General features: G+C 54.0%; 5 protein-coding genes across 5 annotated transcripts; 3 read left to right on the top strand and 2 right to left on the bottom strand.

The window, feature by feature from the left end:
* Positions 1-147: 147 nt before the first annotated feature.
* Positions 148-1407, bottom strand: J4E84_005853 (uncharacterized protein; the record flags this gene model as incomplete). The annotated part of the gene is made up of 2 exons (XM_049388445.1): positions 148-1227; positions 1276-1407. 2 exons carry the CDS (start codon positions 1405-1407, stop codon positions 148-150), a joined length of 1212 nt encoding a protein of 403 aa, XP_049243990.1.
* Positions 1408-1888: 481 nt separating this feature from the next.
* On the top strand, positions 1889-3443 carry J4E84_005852 (uncharacterized protein; the record flags this gene model as incomplete). Its single annotated transcript, XM_049388444.1, has 4 exons — positions 1889-1897; positions 1949-2035; positions 2084-2239; positions 2301-3443. The coding sequence occupies 4 exons, from the start codon at positions 1889-1891 to the stop codon at positions 3441-3443; spliced, it is 1395 nt and encodes a 464-aa protein (XP_049243989.1).
* Positions 3444-3899: 456 nt separating this feature from the next.
* On the top strand, positions 3900-6549 carry J4E84_005851 (uncharacterized protein; the record flags this gene model as incomplete). The annotated part of the gene is made up of 4 exons (XM_049388443.1): positions 3900-3981; positions 4035-5990; positions 6044-6142; positions 6191-6549. The coding sequence occupies 4 exons, from the start codon at positions 3900-3902 to the stop codon at positions 6547-6549; spliced, it is 2496 nt and encodes an 831-aa protein (XP_049243988.1).
* Positions 6550-7626: 1077 nt separating this feature from the next.
* J4E84_005850 (uncharacterized protein) lies at positions 7627-9006 on the top strand (the record flags this gene model as incomplete). The annotated part of the gene is made up of 1 exon (XM_049388442.1): positions 7627-9006. The coding sequence occupies one exon, from the start codon at positions 7627-7629 to the stop codon at positions 9004-9006; it is 1380 nt and encodes a 459-aa protein (XP_049243987.1).
* A 2059-nt stretch (positions 9007-11065) lies between these two features.
* On the bottom strand, positions 11066-13694 carry J4E84_005849 (uncharacterized protein; the record flags this gene model as incomplete). Its single annotated transcript, XM_049388441.1, has 3 exons — positions 11066-11940; positions 12144-13233; positions 13281-13694. The coding sequence occupies 3 exons, from the start codon at positions 13692-13694 to the stop codon at positions 11066-11068; spliced, it is 2379 nt and encodes a 792-aa protein (XP_049243986.1).
* Positions 13695-13797: the final 103 nt, after the last annotated feature.

Here is a 13797-nt window from a genome sequence, read left to right as displayed (position 1 = left end):
GTTGCATGGCGTTTTTTTTTGGATCGGGTTAGAGGGCTCACGGGATGATTGGCTCCGTATCGAGGGTTCTTTGTATATAATGTATCTTACACTATTCTTCATTGATACTCTTCATATATGTTTCTTCTGCGATCAATGTGCTGTGGTCTACAACTCATCCTTGTCTTCGTGCGTTGTAACCTTCGTTCGTGCCTGTTCGATAAGTCCCTTTCGTACCATACTCGTAAGTACCTCGTACGCGACCTGCGCCGCTGCCATACCTGTCGTTTCTGCTGCGCCATCATACGCGGGACTGACTTCAACAATATCCGCACCGATAACATTCATGCCTTCAATACCTCTCAATATGCGGATGAGCTCACGCGTGGTCCATCCGCCTGGTTCGGGTGTGCCCGTGCCTGGTGCGAGTCCAGGATCAATCACATCGATATCGATGCTGAGGTAGACAGGCATTTCTGTGCCCACGCGGTTCATGATTGAGGTAATGACGCCCTTTACTCCGATTTCATCGATGTCGTCTGTTGCGATGCGAATCCAGCCTTGTTGCGAATCGTCGGTGTAGTCCTCTGGCTCGTCGCCCGACAGTCGTGTCCTCAGTCCCGCGTGTACACTCGAGTCGTTTGCGATCAGACCCTCAGTGGCTGCAATCCAAAACATGCTACCATGATTGAAGAACGACTGTGTAGAAGGATCTTCCTGGTCGATCCAAGCGGACGGGTACTTCGCCGGATGCCAGGTATCCAAGTGGGCGTCAAAGTGTACCACGGCAATCGGCTGCCCATATACATCTTTCAAGGCCCTCAGCGCCGGAAGTGCAATGCTGTGGTCTCCGCCAAGAGTCAGCAGCTTTGGCTTCTTGAGATACTGCACCCCGCTCTCCGTGCTCTTCTCCGTCGCAGGTCTTTTTCCCAGCTCGAGAAAGGCCTCGCTCATTTGTTTCAGCGCCAACGTGTTGTCGAAGGGCGTGATTGGTATGTCTCCGCAGTCTACGATCTTTGCCCATGACGTGTACGGGTTGAGGTTGGCTCGGGGATTGAAGCCTCGGAAGGATGTCTGTCGGCTTGAGCCGGCGCGGATTGCACGGGGTCCGAATCGAGCACCGGGTCGGTAGGAGACTGCTGTGTCGAAAGGCGCACCGAGGATGGCGATATCGTAAGTCGTCTCTGGGTGTGTCAAGCAGCGCGTATGCGGTAGGTGAGCGAAAGTTGAGATGCCAGAGAACCCCCACTATTCAATTGTCAGCTAATACTCAGATGCTGCTGGAACGATACTCACGTCTGTACCCCACTTCCTCTCCAATTCATCTAGTCGGTCTTGGGAGAAGGCCTGTTGGTCTTCGACGTGATGCGTTGCATGAGAAGAGACGCAAGCCGCACTTGCGACAACAGCTACCCAATTCCACCGCATGATGCCCGTATTGTCAGATTGCAAGTGTTGCAAAGACAAAGCCTCGAGCTGAAGTACATGTGGGCGGCGTGTAGGGCGGAGGATTATGTAAATCGCGTCTTATCGTGTGTCGATGTCATTCCGATCCCGCCCTCCGGCATTGCGGGGCGTCCCAGAAAGGCAGGTCCAGCCTGGCGTGCGCGCGGAGAACGTGAGTAAGTCGGCATTGAATTCGGGATTTGGTGGAGAAACCATATCGATGGATGGCACGAAGATGATGAGAGATGAGATGAGATGGAACACGAGTGGTGACGTAGTGGGCTTATCCCGTGAGAACGCGTCGTGCGCTAAGCCTGGATCCGCGACGCGCGACCTCAGGGTGCTCGAGCTCAACCACGACTATAGCTTCCTCGATTGACGTATTGCGCATCATTCTCGAGCTCTTTCCTTCTAATTACTACATCTACGAAACAATCAAGAGTTCTGCGCAAGTTTCAGCGCCATGCCTGAGGTCAGGACGCGTCCATTTCGCGCGCGCACGAAAGTTGCTGATATCACGTAGATCGCGGAAGTTGCGCGCATTGTCGGTTTCTTGAAGAAACATGCCGTTGGCAAGACGATTAAAAATGTCATGGCACAGGAAGATAATGTTCGTTTTTCCCTTCTTTCTGATGGAACGTCGACTCACAATACCCAGATCGTCTTTGGAAAAGTCGGGACGTCTGCATCCGCCTTCCAGGAGGCCTTGACCGGAAAAAAGATAGTAGACGCACGACAGCAGGGTAAATACTTCTGGCTGGTCATGGACTCGCCGCCACATCCTTTGATGCACTTTGGAATGGCAGGCTGGATGGTTCGTGACTTCTATACGGACTGCATATGAGACATATGCTGACTTTGTGTACCTGATTCAGAAATTCAGCAATGACGATTCAGCACATTATCGTCCGGCGAAACCTGAAGAGGCGGAATGGCCACCCAAGTACTGGAAGTTCATCCTGCAGTTGAAAGACTCCAAGAACGAGGTCGCCTTGGTAGACGCAAGACGGCTTGCTCGTGTAAGACTGGTGGATGCCGCTGCTGAAGACATGAGGAAGACTACACCACTGAAAGAGAACGGGCCAGATCCTGTAATCGACAAGGATATCCTCACGGTGGATTGGCTTAGCAAGAAGCTGCGGAGCAAGAAGGTACCCGTAAAAGCATTGCTCCTTGACCAAGCAAACGTGTCTGGCATAGGGAACTGGGTCGGTGACGAGGTCATGTACCAGGCTCGTCTACATCCCGAGCAGTACAGCAACACCTTCAGCGATGAGCAGATCAAACGACTGCACGATGCTATCATGTACGTTTGCGACACCGCCGTGGAAGCTAACGGAGATTCGGACGCCTTCCCCAAAGATTGGTTGATGAAGCACCGTTGGGGCAAGGGTAAGAAGGAAGCCCAGAAACTCCCCACCGGCGAGAAGATTACGTTCCTCAAGGTCGGTGGGCGAACTTCAGCCATTGTACCGAGTGTCCAGAAGAAGACGGCAGCTGTTGCTGGTGACGTGTCGGAGGGCGCGGACGAGGACGATGTCGAGGAAAATGCGAAACCTAAAAAGGGTGGCAAAAAGAAGGCCAAGGCTGTCAAGAAGGAGGAGGAAGAGGAAGAAGACGTAGAGGACGCGAAACCTAAGAAGGGTAGCAAGAGAAAGGCTCAGGCTACCAAAGAAGAGGAAGAAGATGCCGATGATGCTAAAGAGGAGGCACCGGCTAAGCCAAAGCGAGGACGTAAGAATGCGAAGGAGGTCAAGGCAGAGGTCAAAGAGGAGGACGTTGATGCTACGGAGGAGAAACTCCCAGTAAGAGCAAAGCGTGGCAGCAAGAAGGCGAAAGTAGACGTGGAAGCAAGCGAGGAAGAAGAGGTTGTTGACGCTGAAGAGACACAGCCGGTCAAGAAACGCAAGACTACTGCAAACGGTACCGCAAAGCAGAAGAAGGCTGCTACTGCTAAAGAAGAGGTCATCGGCGATGATGCGACTGCAAAAAGGCGATCAGGACGTCTGTCGAAGTAAAGCGCTGTTGGAGAGTACGTAGATCCAGAAGGCTTTTGCTGGGGTGTGTATAAATATTGTGTATTCTCATAGTCGACTCAATTGACTGGAGATACTTGTCCAAATACAAGTCTAAGGCAAGACGTTTAACGATACCTAGGTATCATGAGGCGGGGTGCGCACGTGCGTGACTTGGTCGAGGTGCGGGCGCTGTGGTCATAGCACTGGAACATCTGAAATTCAAGCTCCCCACACACACGTAGTAGTGCCACATTGAGACCACCAGCCACCATTCCCGCGGCTGCTTGTTCCACACCCATTGTCGCGATGATATACTGCATCGACTAAATCATCCTCCATCCACCCTAATCCCCCACGGTCCCGTCGCACGTGCGTCGACTCGCCAATTCCGATCGCAACTTGTTCGCACCGGAACCTCGTTGACGCTCCGCGCCTACCAACCACACGACCGCCGCGATGCCGCAACAACTGCCCAGCAAGGAGGCGACGCTCTTCCGCTCGCTCATCAAATTCTACGAGGGCAAGCTGTACAAGAAGGGTAGGCGCCAATTGCACGTGGACGACGACGGGCACGACCGCTGACCCCGCCAGGCCTCAAAGCTGCCGAGCAGATCTTGAAGAAATACCCCACCCATGGCGACACCCAGGCCATGAAGGCCCTGATCCTCAACTCCCAGGGCCAGGGCGACGACGCCTTCGCCCTCTGCAAGGAAGCCCTCCGCAACGACATGAAGTCGCACGTTTGCTGGCACGTCTACGGCCTATTATGGCGATCGGTCAAGAACTACCCCGAGGCAATCAAGTCGTACAAGATGGCCCTGCGCATAGAACCGCAATCGCTGAACATCCTCCGCGACCTCGCCCTTCTCCAGTGCCAAGTCCGCGACTACGACGGATACATTGAGAGCCGGCGGAAGATGATGCAGGAGCGCCCACAACTGCGCCAGAACTGGACGGCATTGGCAGTCGCTTACCATCTGTCAGGCAACTACGCCGAGGCCGAAAACATCCTCAAGACGTACGAAGAGACGCTCAAACAGCCCCCCGCCAAGTCGGACCTCGAGCACTCCGAAGCGACGCTCTACAAGAACACGATAATATACGAGTCGGGCGACGTGGAACGTGCGCTGAACCACTTGGAAGACGTGGTGCGCGTCAGTCTGGATCGCACCGCGGCGTTGGAACTCAAGGCGAAATACCTCCTCGAGTTGGGACGGAAAGAGGAGGCTGAGAAGGCATACAGGATTCTTCTGAGCAGGAACAGCGAGTACCGCGCATACTTCGACGGCTTGGAGAAGGCACTTGGCCTAGACCGGTCCAACGACGCCGATATCGAGAAGCTGAACGAGCTGTACCAGTCTTTCGCCAGCAAGAATCAGCGCAACGATGCTGCGAGGCGGATACCGTTGGACTTCCTTCAGGGCGAAGCTTTCAAGACACAGGCGGACGCCTATCTCCGGGGCAAGCTGAACAAGGGCGTGCCCTCGACCTTCCCCAACATCAAGTCGCTCTACCGCGACGAGGAAAAGAAGGCAGTCATCGAAGAGCTGGTCCTTGGCTATGCTTCCAGCAAACCGACGAGCGACGAGAGCAACGGCGACAACTCCGACCGTTTCGACGAGGCTGTGCTATACTTCCTGGCCCAGCATTACAACTACGTCCAAAGTCGCGACCTGGAGAAGGCCATGGAGTACATAGACAAGCTGCTCGAGAAGGACCCGAAATCGGTCGATTACAACCAGACAAAGGCTCGGATCTACAAACACATGGGCGACGTACAAAAGGCCGCAGAAATCCTCGACCAAGCACGAGAGCTGGAAAAGGGCGATCGATACATCAACACCAAGTGCGCCAAATACCAATTACGGAACAACGAGAACGAAACCGCGCTCAACACTATGAGTAAATTCACTCGCAACGAGACTGTGGGCGGACCTCTCGGTGATCTCCACGATATGCAGTGTATGTGGTATCTGCTTGAAGACGGCGAGGCATACTTGCGACAAGAGAAGCTCGGTCTCGCTCTCAAGCGCTTCACCGCCATTGCAGACATCTTCGATGTGTGGCATGAGGACCAGTTCGACTTCCACAGCTTCTCATTACGGAAGGGCCAGATCCGCGCTTACATCGACATGGTCAGATGGGAAGACCACCTCCGCGACCATCCTTTCTTCACTAGGGCAGCCACTCAGGCAGTCGAACTATACGTACGGCTAGCGGACAACCCAAAGCTATCGAGCTCGGACGAGCTTGACCTTGACAAACTGGATCCTACCGACCGCAAGAAAGCGCAAAAGAAGGCTAAGAAGGACAGGGAGATGGCCGAGAAGGCGGAGGCTGAGCGCAAAGCTGCGGCTGCCGCGAAGGCGACTGCCAAGGGCGATGACGGCGAGACAAAGAAGGAAGACCAAGATCCAAATGGCGAGAAGCTGCTCCAGACAAAGCAGCCTCTTGAGGACGCACTACGATTCTTGCAGCCCATGCTCGAGTTAGGCCCCAAGAACATTGGAGCTCAGAACGTGGGTTTCGAGGTCTATCTCCGACGAAGTAAGTCACTCAACAGCACATCCCATGCCATATGTATGCTAACAGTCATCCAGACAAGTATTTGCTCGCCCTGAAGTGTCTGCAGTCTGCACGGGAGATCGACCCAGAGAACCCCAAGCTGCACGAGCAGAGTGTTCGCTTCCGTCAAGCTAGTAAGTTACATACAGAATGCCTCGTCACGCTCATCGCTAATCTAGCAGTCTCCAAACCCGCTGAGCCCCTCTCATCTCAGGCCTCGGAGGTCATTAAGGAGTCCTTCACCACACCGCCTGCCGAAGCCGACCTCAAAGCCTACAACGATGAGTTCCTGAAGAAGCACTCGCAGAGCGCATCCCATCTGCAGTCCGGATACAACGTCCGATACATACTCGACAACAGCTCGAAATCCCAGAACGAGCAAGACCTACAGAAGACTTTGGAACTTTCGAGCATTACGATAGAAGAAGCTCAAGCCGGACTCGCGCTACTCAGTCAGTGGAAGAGCGAACAAAAGGTCAAGGACGACTACAGGGCGAAGGCCGCAGGTCGTTGGAGCTCTGCCACCGTATTTAAGAACTAAGACTTTCTTTTGGTTCGCACGGAACGCTTTTGAGTTGAACGACAGTATACGTGGCCATGAGTTTATGTACTACATCTAGTCCCAGCTTAGGTAGATGACGCGCAGCATATGCATTTGCACGGTGTCTGAAGCGCTACAACAAAAGCAATGAATAGAATCAGTATACGAATAGACATCATGAGCGGGTTTTCAAATACAGACACCAGACGGCGATCAACAAGACACCAGGCATTGCGTCACACGCAGGAGCTTCCGGAAAGTAGCTGTTTCCGAATGTTCCTTCGGCCAATCACAGGCCCCGCAGTACGAAAACTGCCCTTTGTGGCTAGCGTCAGGTCCCTGTGGGGAAGCGTCACAGCCGCACCTTACGAAACAATCGGTCTTGCTTTCGATGTCACCTGCACGCTTCAACAGCGTTCTGTGTATCGTGTCAGTAATTTTGCTGCCGTTTCTGCGACCTCAACGTGTCGTGGACCTATCTCAAGCCTCGGCGACTTACTGAGAAGACGCATCTTCTTCTACTTCTTTACGCCACCGTATACACCGTATTGGTACCGAGCTTCCCGGTCCGAAGTCATGGCTACGAGACGATCACACAACAAGACGAGGCTGGGATGCAAGGAGTGTAAGCGAAGACGTATTAAGGTGAGTTCTTCCCGCAGTTCTTTTATTGGTTCCCCATGCATACGGGTTGGTTATGCCCGTTTTGGTGCGTCTCGATCACGTTATTTACCCTGCGCCACTGGATAGCGGAGAACGTCTATCTGAGAGTTATGTCAACGGGCATCAAGTTCAAGTAATACTATGATTCATAGAACATCTTCTTAGGTTGTGGTAACACATAACCCGAGAAGCTCCCACACCCTCGCCCACTTAGGATGCCACGGAATCACTGCAACCCAGATCAATTGCCAAATGTCTGGTCTTCTATGATGCTAATCTGAATTCCAGTGCGACTGCAAGCACCCGTCATGTGCAAACTGCGACAAGAAAGGCGACACATGCAGCTTTCTCATGCTGGCCCCTTCGTCACGCCTCTCGACAACATCAACATCACCCGCATCAACACAACAGCACATGATATCACCATCACCGATACCAAGCACACCAGAAACGCAAAATACACCGTCATATTCGCCAACCAACCTCATCGCATTTAGCAATGAAGTAGCCCTCGCAACGCAGATGCCACGACAAACTGAGATCTTTCTGGACGATGTACCAATAGACTTTTCCACAAGCTTGACCGTCTCGCCTTCTCATGGGGACTATCAAGGAGGCTACTTCCCCGAGCTGACCATACCGCCTTATATCCGCTTAGACGATGCTTGGAAAAACATCCGAGAGCTACTTCCGCCATCACTACAAGAAGTCCTATGTCACTACGAGTTCACAACATCTCTCTCACTCGCGAACGATGACCCCGCAAAAGCAGCCTGGCAAACCTACGTCCCTGAGATGGCGCAAAATCACGACTTCCTAACGAACTGCGTACTTTCCGTCGCCTCATTACATCTCGGCCGACTCTACGACCGCAAAGAGGATAAGAGACGAATGAACGCATTAGCAGCAGCGCGCATGAATAAAGCTCTAGTGAGATATAGAACAGAGCTCGAAAACATAACGCAAAAGAACGCAGCAGCACTCTTTGCGAGTTCAACGTTTACAGCTGTATATCTCTTCCGCACCTCCTCGATAGACATCGAGAACCTCATCGCTTCGATACCCCCCAATACCACCGTCCCACCACCAGACATAGCCGACAAAATGCTCTCCTGCGCCCTGCGCACCATCTGGGGCCTCCGCGGCCCCCTCACCGTCCTGCTCTCAGGCTGGAACTGGGTCGTAGGAAGTGATCTCCACCCCGTCACAGCGCGAGAATGGTGGCCGCGAACCACCACGCCCGCGACCCCACGTGCCCTCAACGAAGACGCCCGTCTCGCCGCCATAGAAAACCTATGGAACCAAGAGAGCGAGACCGATCTAGAGACACAACACCGCGAATACCTCTCAGAAGCCCTCCTCTACCTCCGCCAAAGCTTCAATCTCATAAGTCAGTTAACATTGCCTGAACGCTACCCACCCATGACCGCAGTCCCCTACTCCATCGACGACACAACCATCTCCACGCTCACAGACCGCGGCGCAATCTTCGTCTGGGCAACACGCATACCCCGCGACTTCCTCGCTTTGGTCGAAGCCAAGAATCCACATGCGCTCGTTGTCCTGGCGCACTATGCTGTGCTGCCGGGCAGAGTGAGGAACGTGTGGTGGCTTGAGGGGTTGGGCGCGGATATCGTGACGGCGGTTGCGATGGTGCTGGGACGGGAGAAGTGGGGCTTGATTGAGTGGCCGGCGAGGGTTGTGGGATTGGAGTTGGGGAAGGGGGTTGTGGGTGAGAGGAGGAGGGGGAGGGGAGAGGGGGGGTCGTGGGAGATGTGTATGGATGTTATTTAGGTTGGTGGGGTGATGGAGATGAACTTGGGTGTTAGTATGAGGGATCTTGTATAGTATCTTGGAGCGGGATTATAGCTGGGTGGCGTCAAGTTTGTTGGAGCTTTCTATCTGTAAATCATTACCTTTAGATAATCGTTAAAATACAGTTTACACGTCCCTTGAGACGTCAAGACGAGTTATTTTAAAGAACCAGCAGAAACGAAGTGAGCGCATTTAACATATTAGTTCTCCCTTTGCACGAAGTAACAGCATCGAGGGATCTGTTCAGAGATCGACTCCATTCATCACTCGTGTGCAAATACACGCTGCGTAGGTGTTTCCATGTCACCTTCTCGTGAGGCAACCGGCCATATCTGGGTGAACATACGAACATGATTCCATCTACCATGTTGAAGCCTGTGCTATGTTGAATACCAACCAGAGAATACAGAAAATCGTATCATAACCACCTTACGGAACAATCTACCGTCACGACCAGCAGAGAAACACGATGGCTCCACGCAAACATATGCCTCCCTCACCCCCTCCCACCGAAAAGCCCATATACCGCAAACGGAACAAGACCCGAGTAACACGTTCCACGAACCCCATCTTCGAAACGAGATGATCATGCAACACCGCCCCAGCATCCATTCCCTTCTAGATTGCAACATACGCCTTGTTTTTCATTTCAATACAGAGATAATCATCTTACGCTCTCTACTGTCACTGTGGCCCTGTGGCGTACATTGCCCACCCGCCCAAGGCACGGGGAAAACTCTACCACCAACCTTGGAACTGCTTACTTCGCGTTCGAGAAACACGCCAGCATGTTCGTCTGAACGTGACTACTGCACGAAACACACGCCGCCCTGGACCCAACACTCCGGCCAGCCAGGCATGTGTACGTACGTACATATGCGAAACCCACGCCCACGCTGCAAGTCCTCATGGCGCAACAAACCGCGTCGAATCGAATCGAATCGCCCAACCTCGCCGTCCGTCCACGCGCTTCAGCCCCAAGAGCCAGGGGCGCGGGCCAAGGCAATGTGTACATACATTCATACATACATGTACGCTCTAACCTTGCCGTCCACACACATTCACGCCATCCATCTACCTGCACCGCGCCTCGGGCCAATCGCGCAAACACGCGCGCTCGTGCTCGTATCCAAAATGCAGGAAATGCAGGTGCAGTGGGCGAAACGAAGACCGTATCTGCGGCCAGGAAAGCAAAGCGAAGCGGGCAAAGTGTCAAGCCCCCAACTTACGCCAGACGGACTTGATCGTGTGGGCAGGCAGGCAGGCTGAGAAGCCAGATGCGCGATCGAGATCGCGGGTGAGGGAGTGGTGCGCCACGGATGCACAGCAGGTTTTTGAGGTGAGTGAAGAAGGAAAGAAGGCAGATGGAGATCTAGATGCGAGGATAGCGAGTTGGTGGGATGTGTGGTGGGTGAATGAGGCGCTGGGGGTATATGTCAGGTGGATTGATAGCATTAGCGACCGACTTATCACGTTTGTGCTATGTTGAGTTATGTCATGGGCCGGGTCCACGCTGTGCATCTCGCGTTCGTAGGAATATACGACGACGACGTGGGCGTGGGGCGTGTGCATGGCGAAATCTCCTCATGCTACCATCCTTCCTTCCTTTCTTCCTTGAGACGAGACGAGACGAAACGGAGAAGTTCCCTCACGCCACGCCACGCAGCTCGAAAGCAGGTTGGCGAGGACGGCTAAAGTGACAGACGGGCGACGTTATTCGCTGAAAGATCCCGGTCGGCGGCCCGGCGTCGTAACGCTTGACCGGTAGATCTTGTGGCACAGCTTCCCATCCACGCATATGCATCTCGGCTGCATCATTGATTCGCTTGCCTGTCGCACACGTCGCAGATACAATTGGAAGGGCAGAATCGGGCGTTAGGCCATGAGGGGTATATTATGCGGTCGCTAAAGGGTATACAGATTGTTGGATATTGGAACATGTGTGTTGATGATGTGCGGCAAATGCCGTCGACGACGCGCACCAACCTTCTAGAAATGCGAAGACGAGAGAGCAATGGAACGAGGGGTTTCGGATTCATCACGCTCCGAAACCGAGGCCATGGACAGTCTCGTCGTCTCCAAGTGCAAGCCGCACTTCGTCTTCACCAACGCCAAGCCGGACACGGCCTACTCGCTCGCCATGTCGGGCCTCTACGCCTATAATGCCTGCTTCTGCGAGCTCGGTGGCTGCGAGTGCGAGGCCGAGTGCTCTTGCTGCCTTGTTGTTCGTTTCCTTCAAGCCAAGATTAGTAGCAACGTCTCTATGCTTCGACGGCGTAGAAGGCTGCATTGCTGCGCCGTTCATCATTTCGCTTCTGTCGTCCTTCTCAGGGGCGAGAATGTAATCGTGCACAGGCAGTAACTGACTCATGAGCCCCAACCGTTTGGCTTCATCGACAACGTCTCCAAGGATCGCTTCGCCAATGCCCGACCTGCGGATCCTTGCCAAGAGGGCCGCAAGGAACACCTTGGACGCCAACGGTAGAGCCCGCAGCGCCTGTTGCAGGGGGCTACTCGTAGCCTCGTTGATTGCCTGTTTGATCGTCGCCATAGTAACTATACCTTTCCGCCCCGCCCGATCTTTGGACCGATGATCCGGATCTCCGGTACCTTTATTTGACCGAGAGTCTTGGAGCTGCTTTGCTTTGTTACCCCGACCGGTCCTACTCGGAGTACCTGGCTGCGCCTCATCGTCCCGGTCCTGCGATGTCGTTTCCGCTTCGGCGATTTCCACGGCTCGTCTGCAGATGTCTAACGCGCGTCGCGCATCACCGCTGACAGCTGCTACCTTGCGTGCAGCAAACTGAACGGCGTCAGGGTGCACAATATTGCCAGGTACACCTTCGAGCCGGGACTGGATAATTTGCATCAGTTGGTCATGTGTATAGCCTGGGAAAGTGATGCGCGTTAAGCCTAGAAGATGTGTGTTAGCCTCTCGCCAGGAAAATAACGGGCGTACCCGGCGATACAAGTCGCACCGATAACATCAAATTGATACGCAGATCGTTGGGAGACCTCGTCGTCTCCCTCTGATATTGTAGCATATTGAGGAGGGATCGAAACGCCAAACGCGTGGGGCGCGTTCCTGAAGGATCGCTATGCTAGCTGGGACATACCTAGGCGACTGCTGATCTTATTGCTCAACGTTCTCTCTGGCAGATCCATAGTGTTCGCTACGGCGAGGACAATTAACCTGCTGTGCCGCAGGCCAGGCCAGTTGAAGAAGTTGTACATGACAGACTGGTTCTTGGTGACGAGCTGGTCGAGCTCGTCCATGAGGACCACGCAGGGAACCCTGCGCGGGCTGGGAGTGGAGAATTCGCGTTCCAGTAGCTCCAGTGCATGTGACGGACTCACTCGGTCGCCGCGCAGTGCCTGCCAGAGCAGCGAGTATGATTGGTGGGGATCCGTGACCTTCATGCCATTGATCTCAACAAATATGAAATCATCCAACTCTTCGGCTTGGACTGAGGCTTGCAGTTGGGCGACGACCTCTCGCACAGTTGCCGTTTTGCCTGTGCCAGGTGTGCCCGAGATGTAGATGCATGAGCCCGAGCCGTCCGTAATGGCCGCGTCCAAATGACTATACACGGTGGAGAACTCTTCCTCACGACAAGGGAGTGCGGCAGGTACCGAGGAAACATGGAGTTGATTCCGCGCGATCTGGAATGGTGAGTTTAGGGCCGAAGGGTCAAGTACACGCGTGCCAAGCGGTGTGAACTCCAATTGCTTCTTGATGACTATCCTCTTGTGCGTTGGAGTAAGGAATTTGCGCGCAGCCGGGCTTTTCCTAGTCGATGTGGGGGTGGTCGCTTCATTAATTTTCCGGCGCTTCCGTGGAGTCTTTGGCAAGTCATCATCGTCCGAGTCAGGGATCACGAACTGGTCCAAGTCGGGCTGCTGATGTTTCTTAGGACGACCGGCAGTTCTCCTAGTGGCCTTTGTCTGAGCCTCCACAAGATCGACCAGCGATCGGATGTCCTTGGCATCGCTGTATACGTCCTCCCATTTGAATTCTGGTGTATATGTGGTCGTGCGCGTGTTGCAGCCTCTCCGGCACACGAAGACCTTGCCATGGTCTTTCGAGGTCTTCTTGACGCCTGCCGGATACAGCTCCTGGAAGCGTTCCAACGAGTATACCTTGGCAGTGCCGTTGATCGAGGCTAGCGGGTTGTCGTCGAATGCGGCAGATATGTAGAGTTCGTTCTATTGAATGTCAGAGGCATAATTTCGCAAAAGGCCGACGGACTTACGGGAAGAAAATCGGAACGCTTTTTGCTCTGGTTGCGAATTTCCTTCTCAGAGGAGAACCAGAGAAACTTGGCCATCTTCTCGTCCTCGTCCGGGTCCTCGTGGAAGTCGCAGATGATGCCGACCCATGCCTGGTTGCCCTCTGCCTTGAGCAGCACGGCATCTCCCACTTTGCACTTGAAGCTGCCCATGCGCGCACCGACTATGCGCTTTGCTGGCGGTGTAGGCGCAGCCTTTCTCTTTCTTGGCGAGGCAGTCTGCTCAGGCTGCGCATCGTCGATGCCATTGTTGTCGTAGATCCATTCCCAGGGGTGGTCTTCGTAGCCAAGCTCGTCGTCGGAGTCTTCGCGGAATACTGCGCCGCCTGCGAGATACTGTCGCGCCTTGTCTACACGGGAGCGCTTGATGGGAGCCATGAAAGGGGGTGGTTGTGGTCGCAATTGGGTTTTTGTCGCTGACGTTGGCCACGCGGGAGTGGAAGGCACGACGCGTCGCGACAGGCTTGGCGGAGCGCGCGCG

The sequence above is a fragment of the Alternaria hordeiaustralica genome (assembly GCF_023758085.1).
Source record: "Alternaria hordeiaustralica strain BMP 2776 chromosome Unknown scaffold_10, whole genome shotgun sequence".
Lineage (NCBI taxonomy): Eukaryota > Fungi > Ascomycota > Dothideomycetes > Pleosporales > Pleosporaceae > Alternaria > Alternaria hordeiaustralica.
This window is presented reverse-complemented; position numbering and strand designations above follow the sequence as displayed.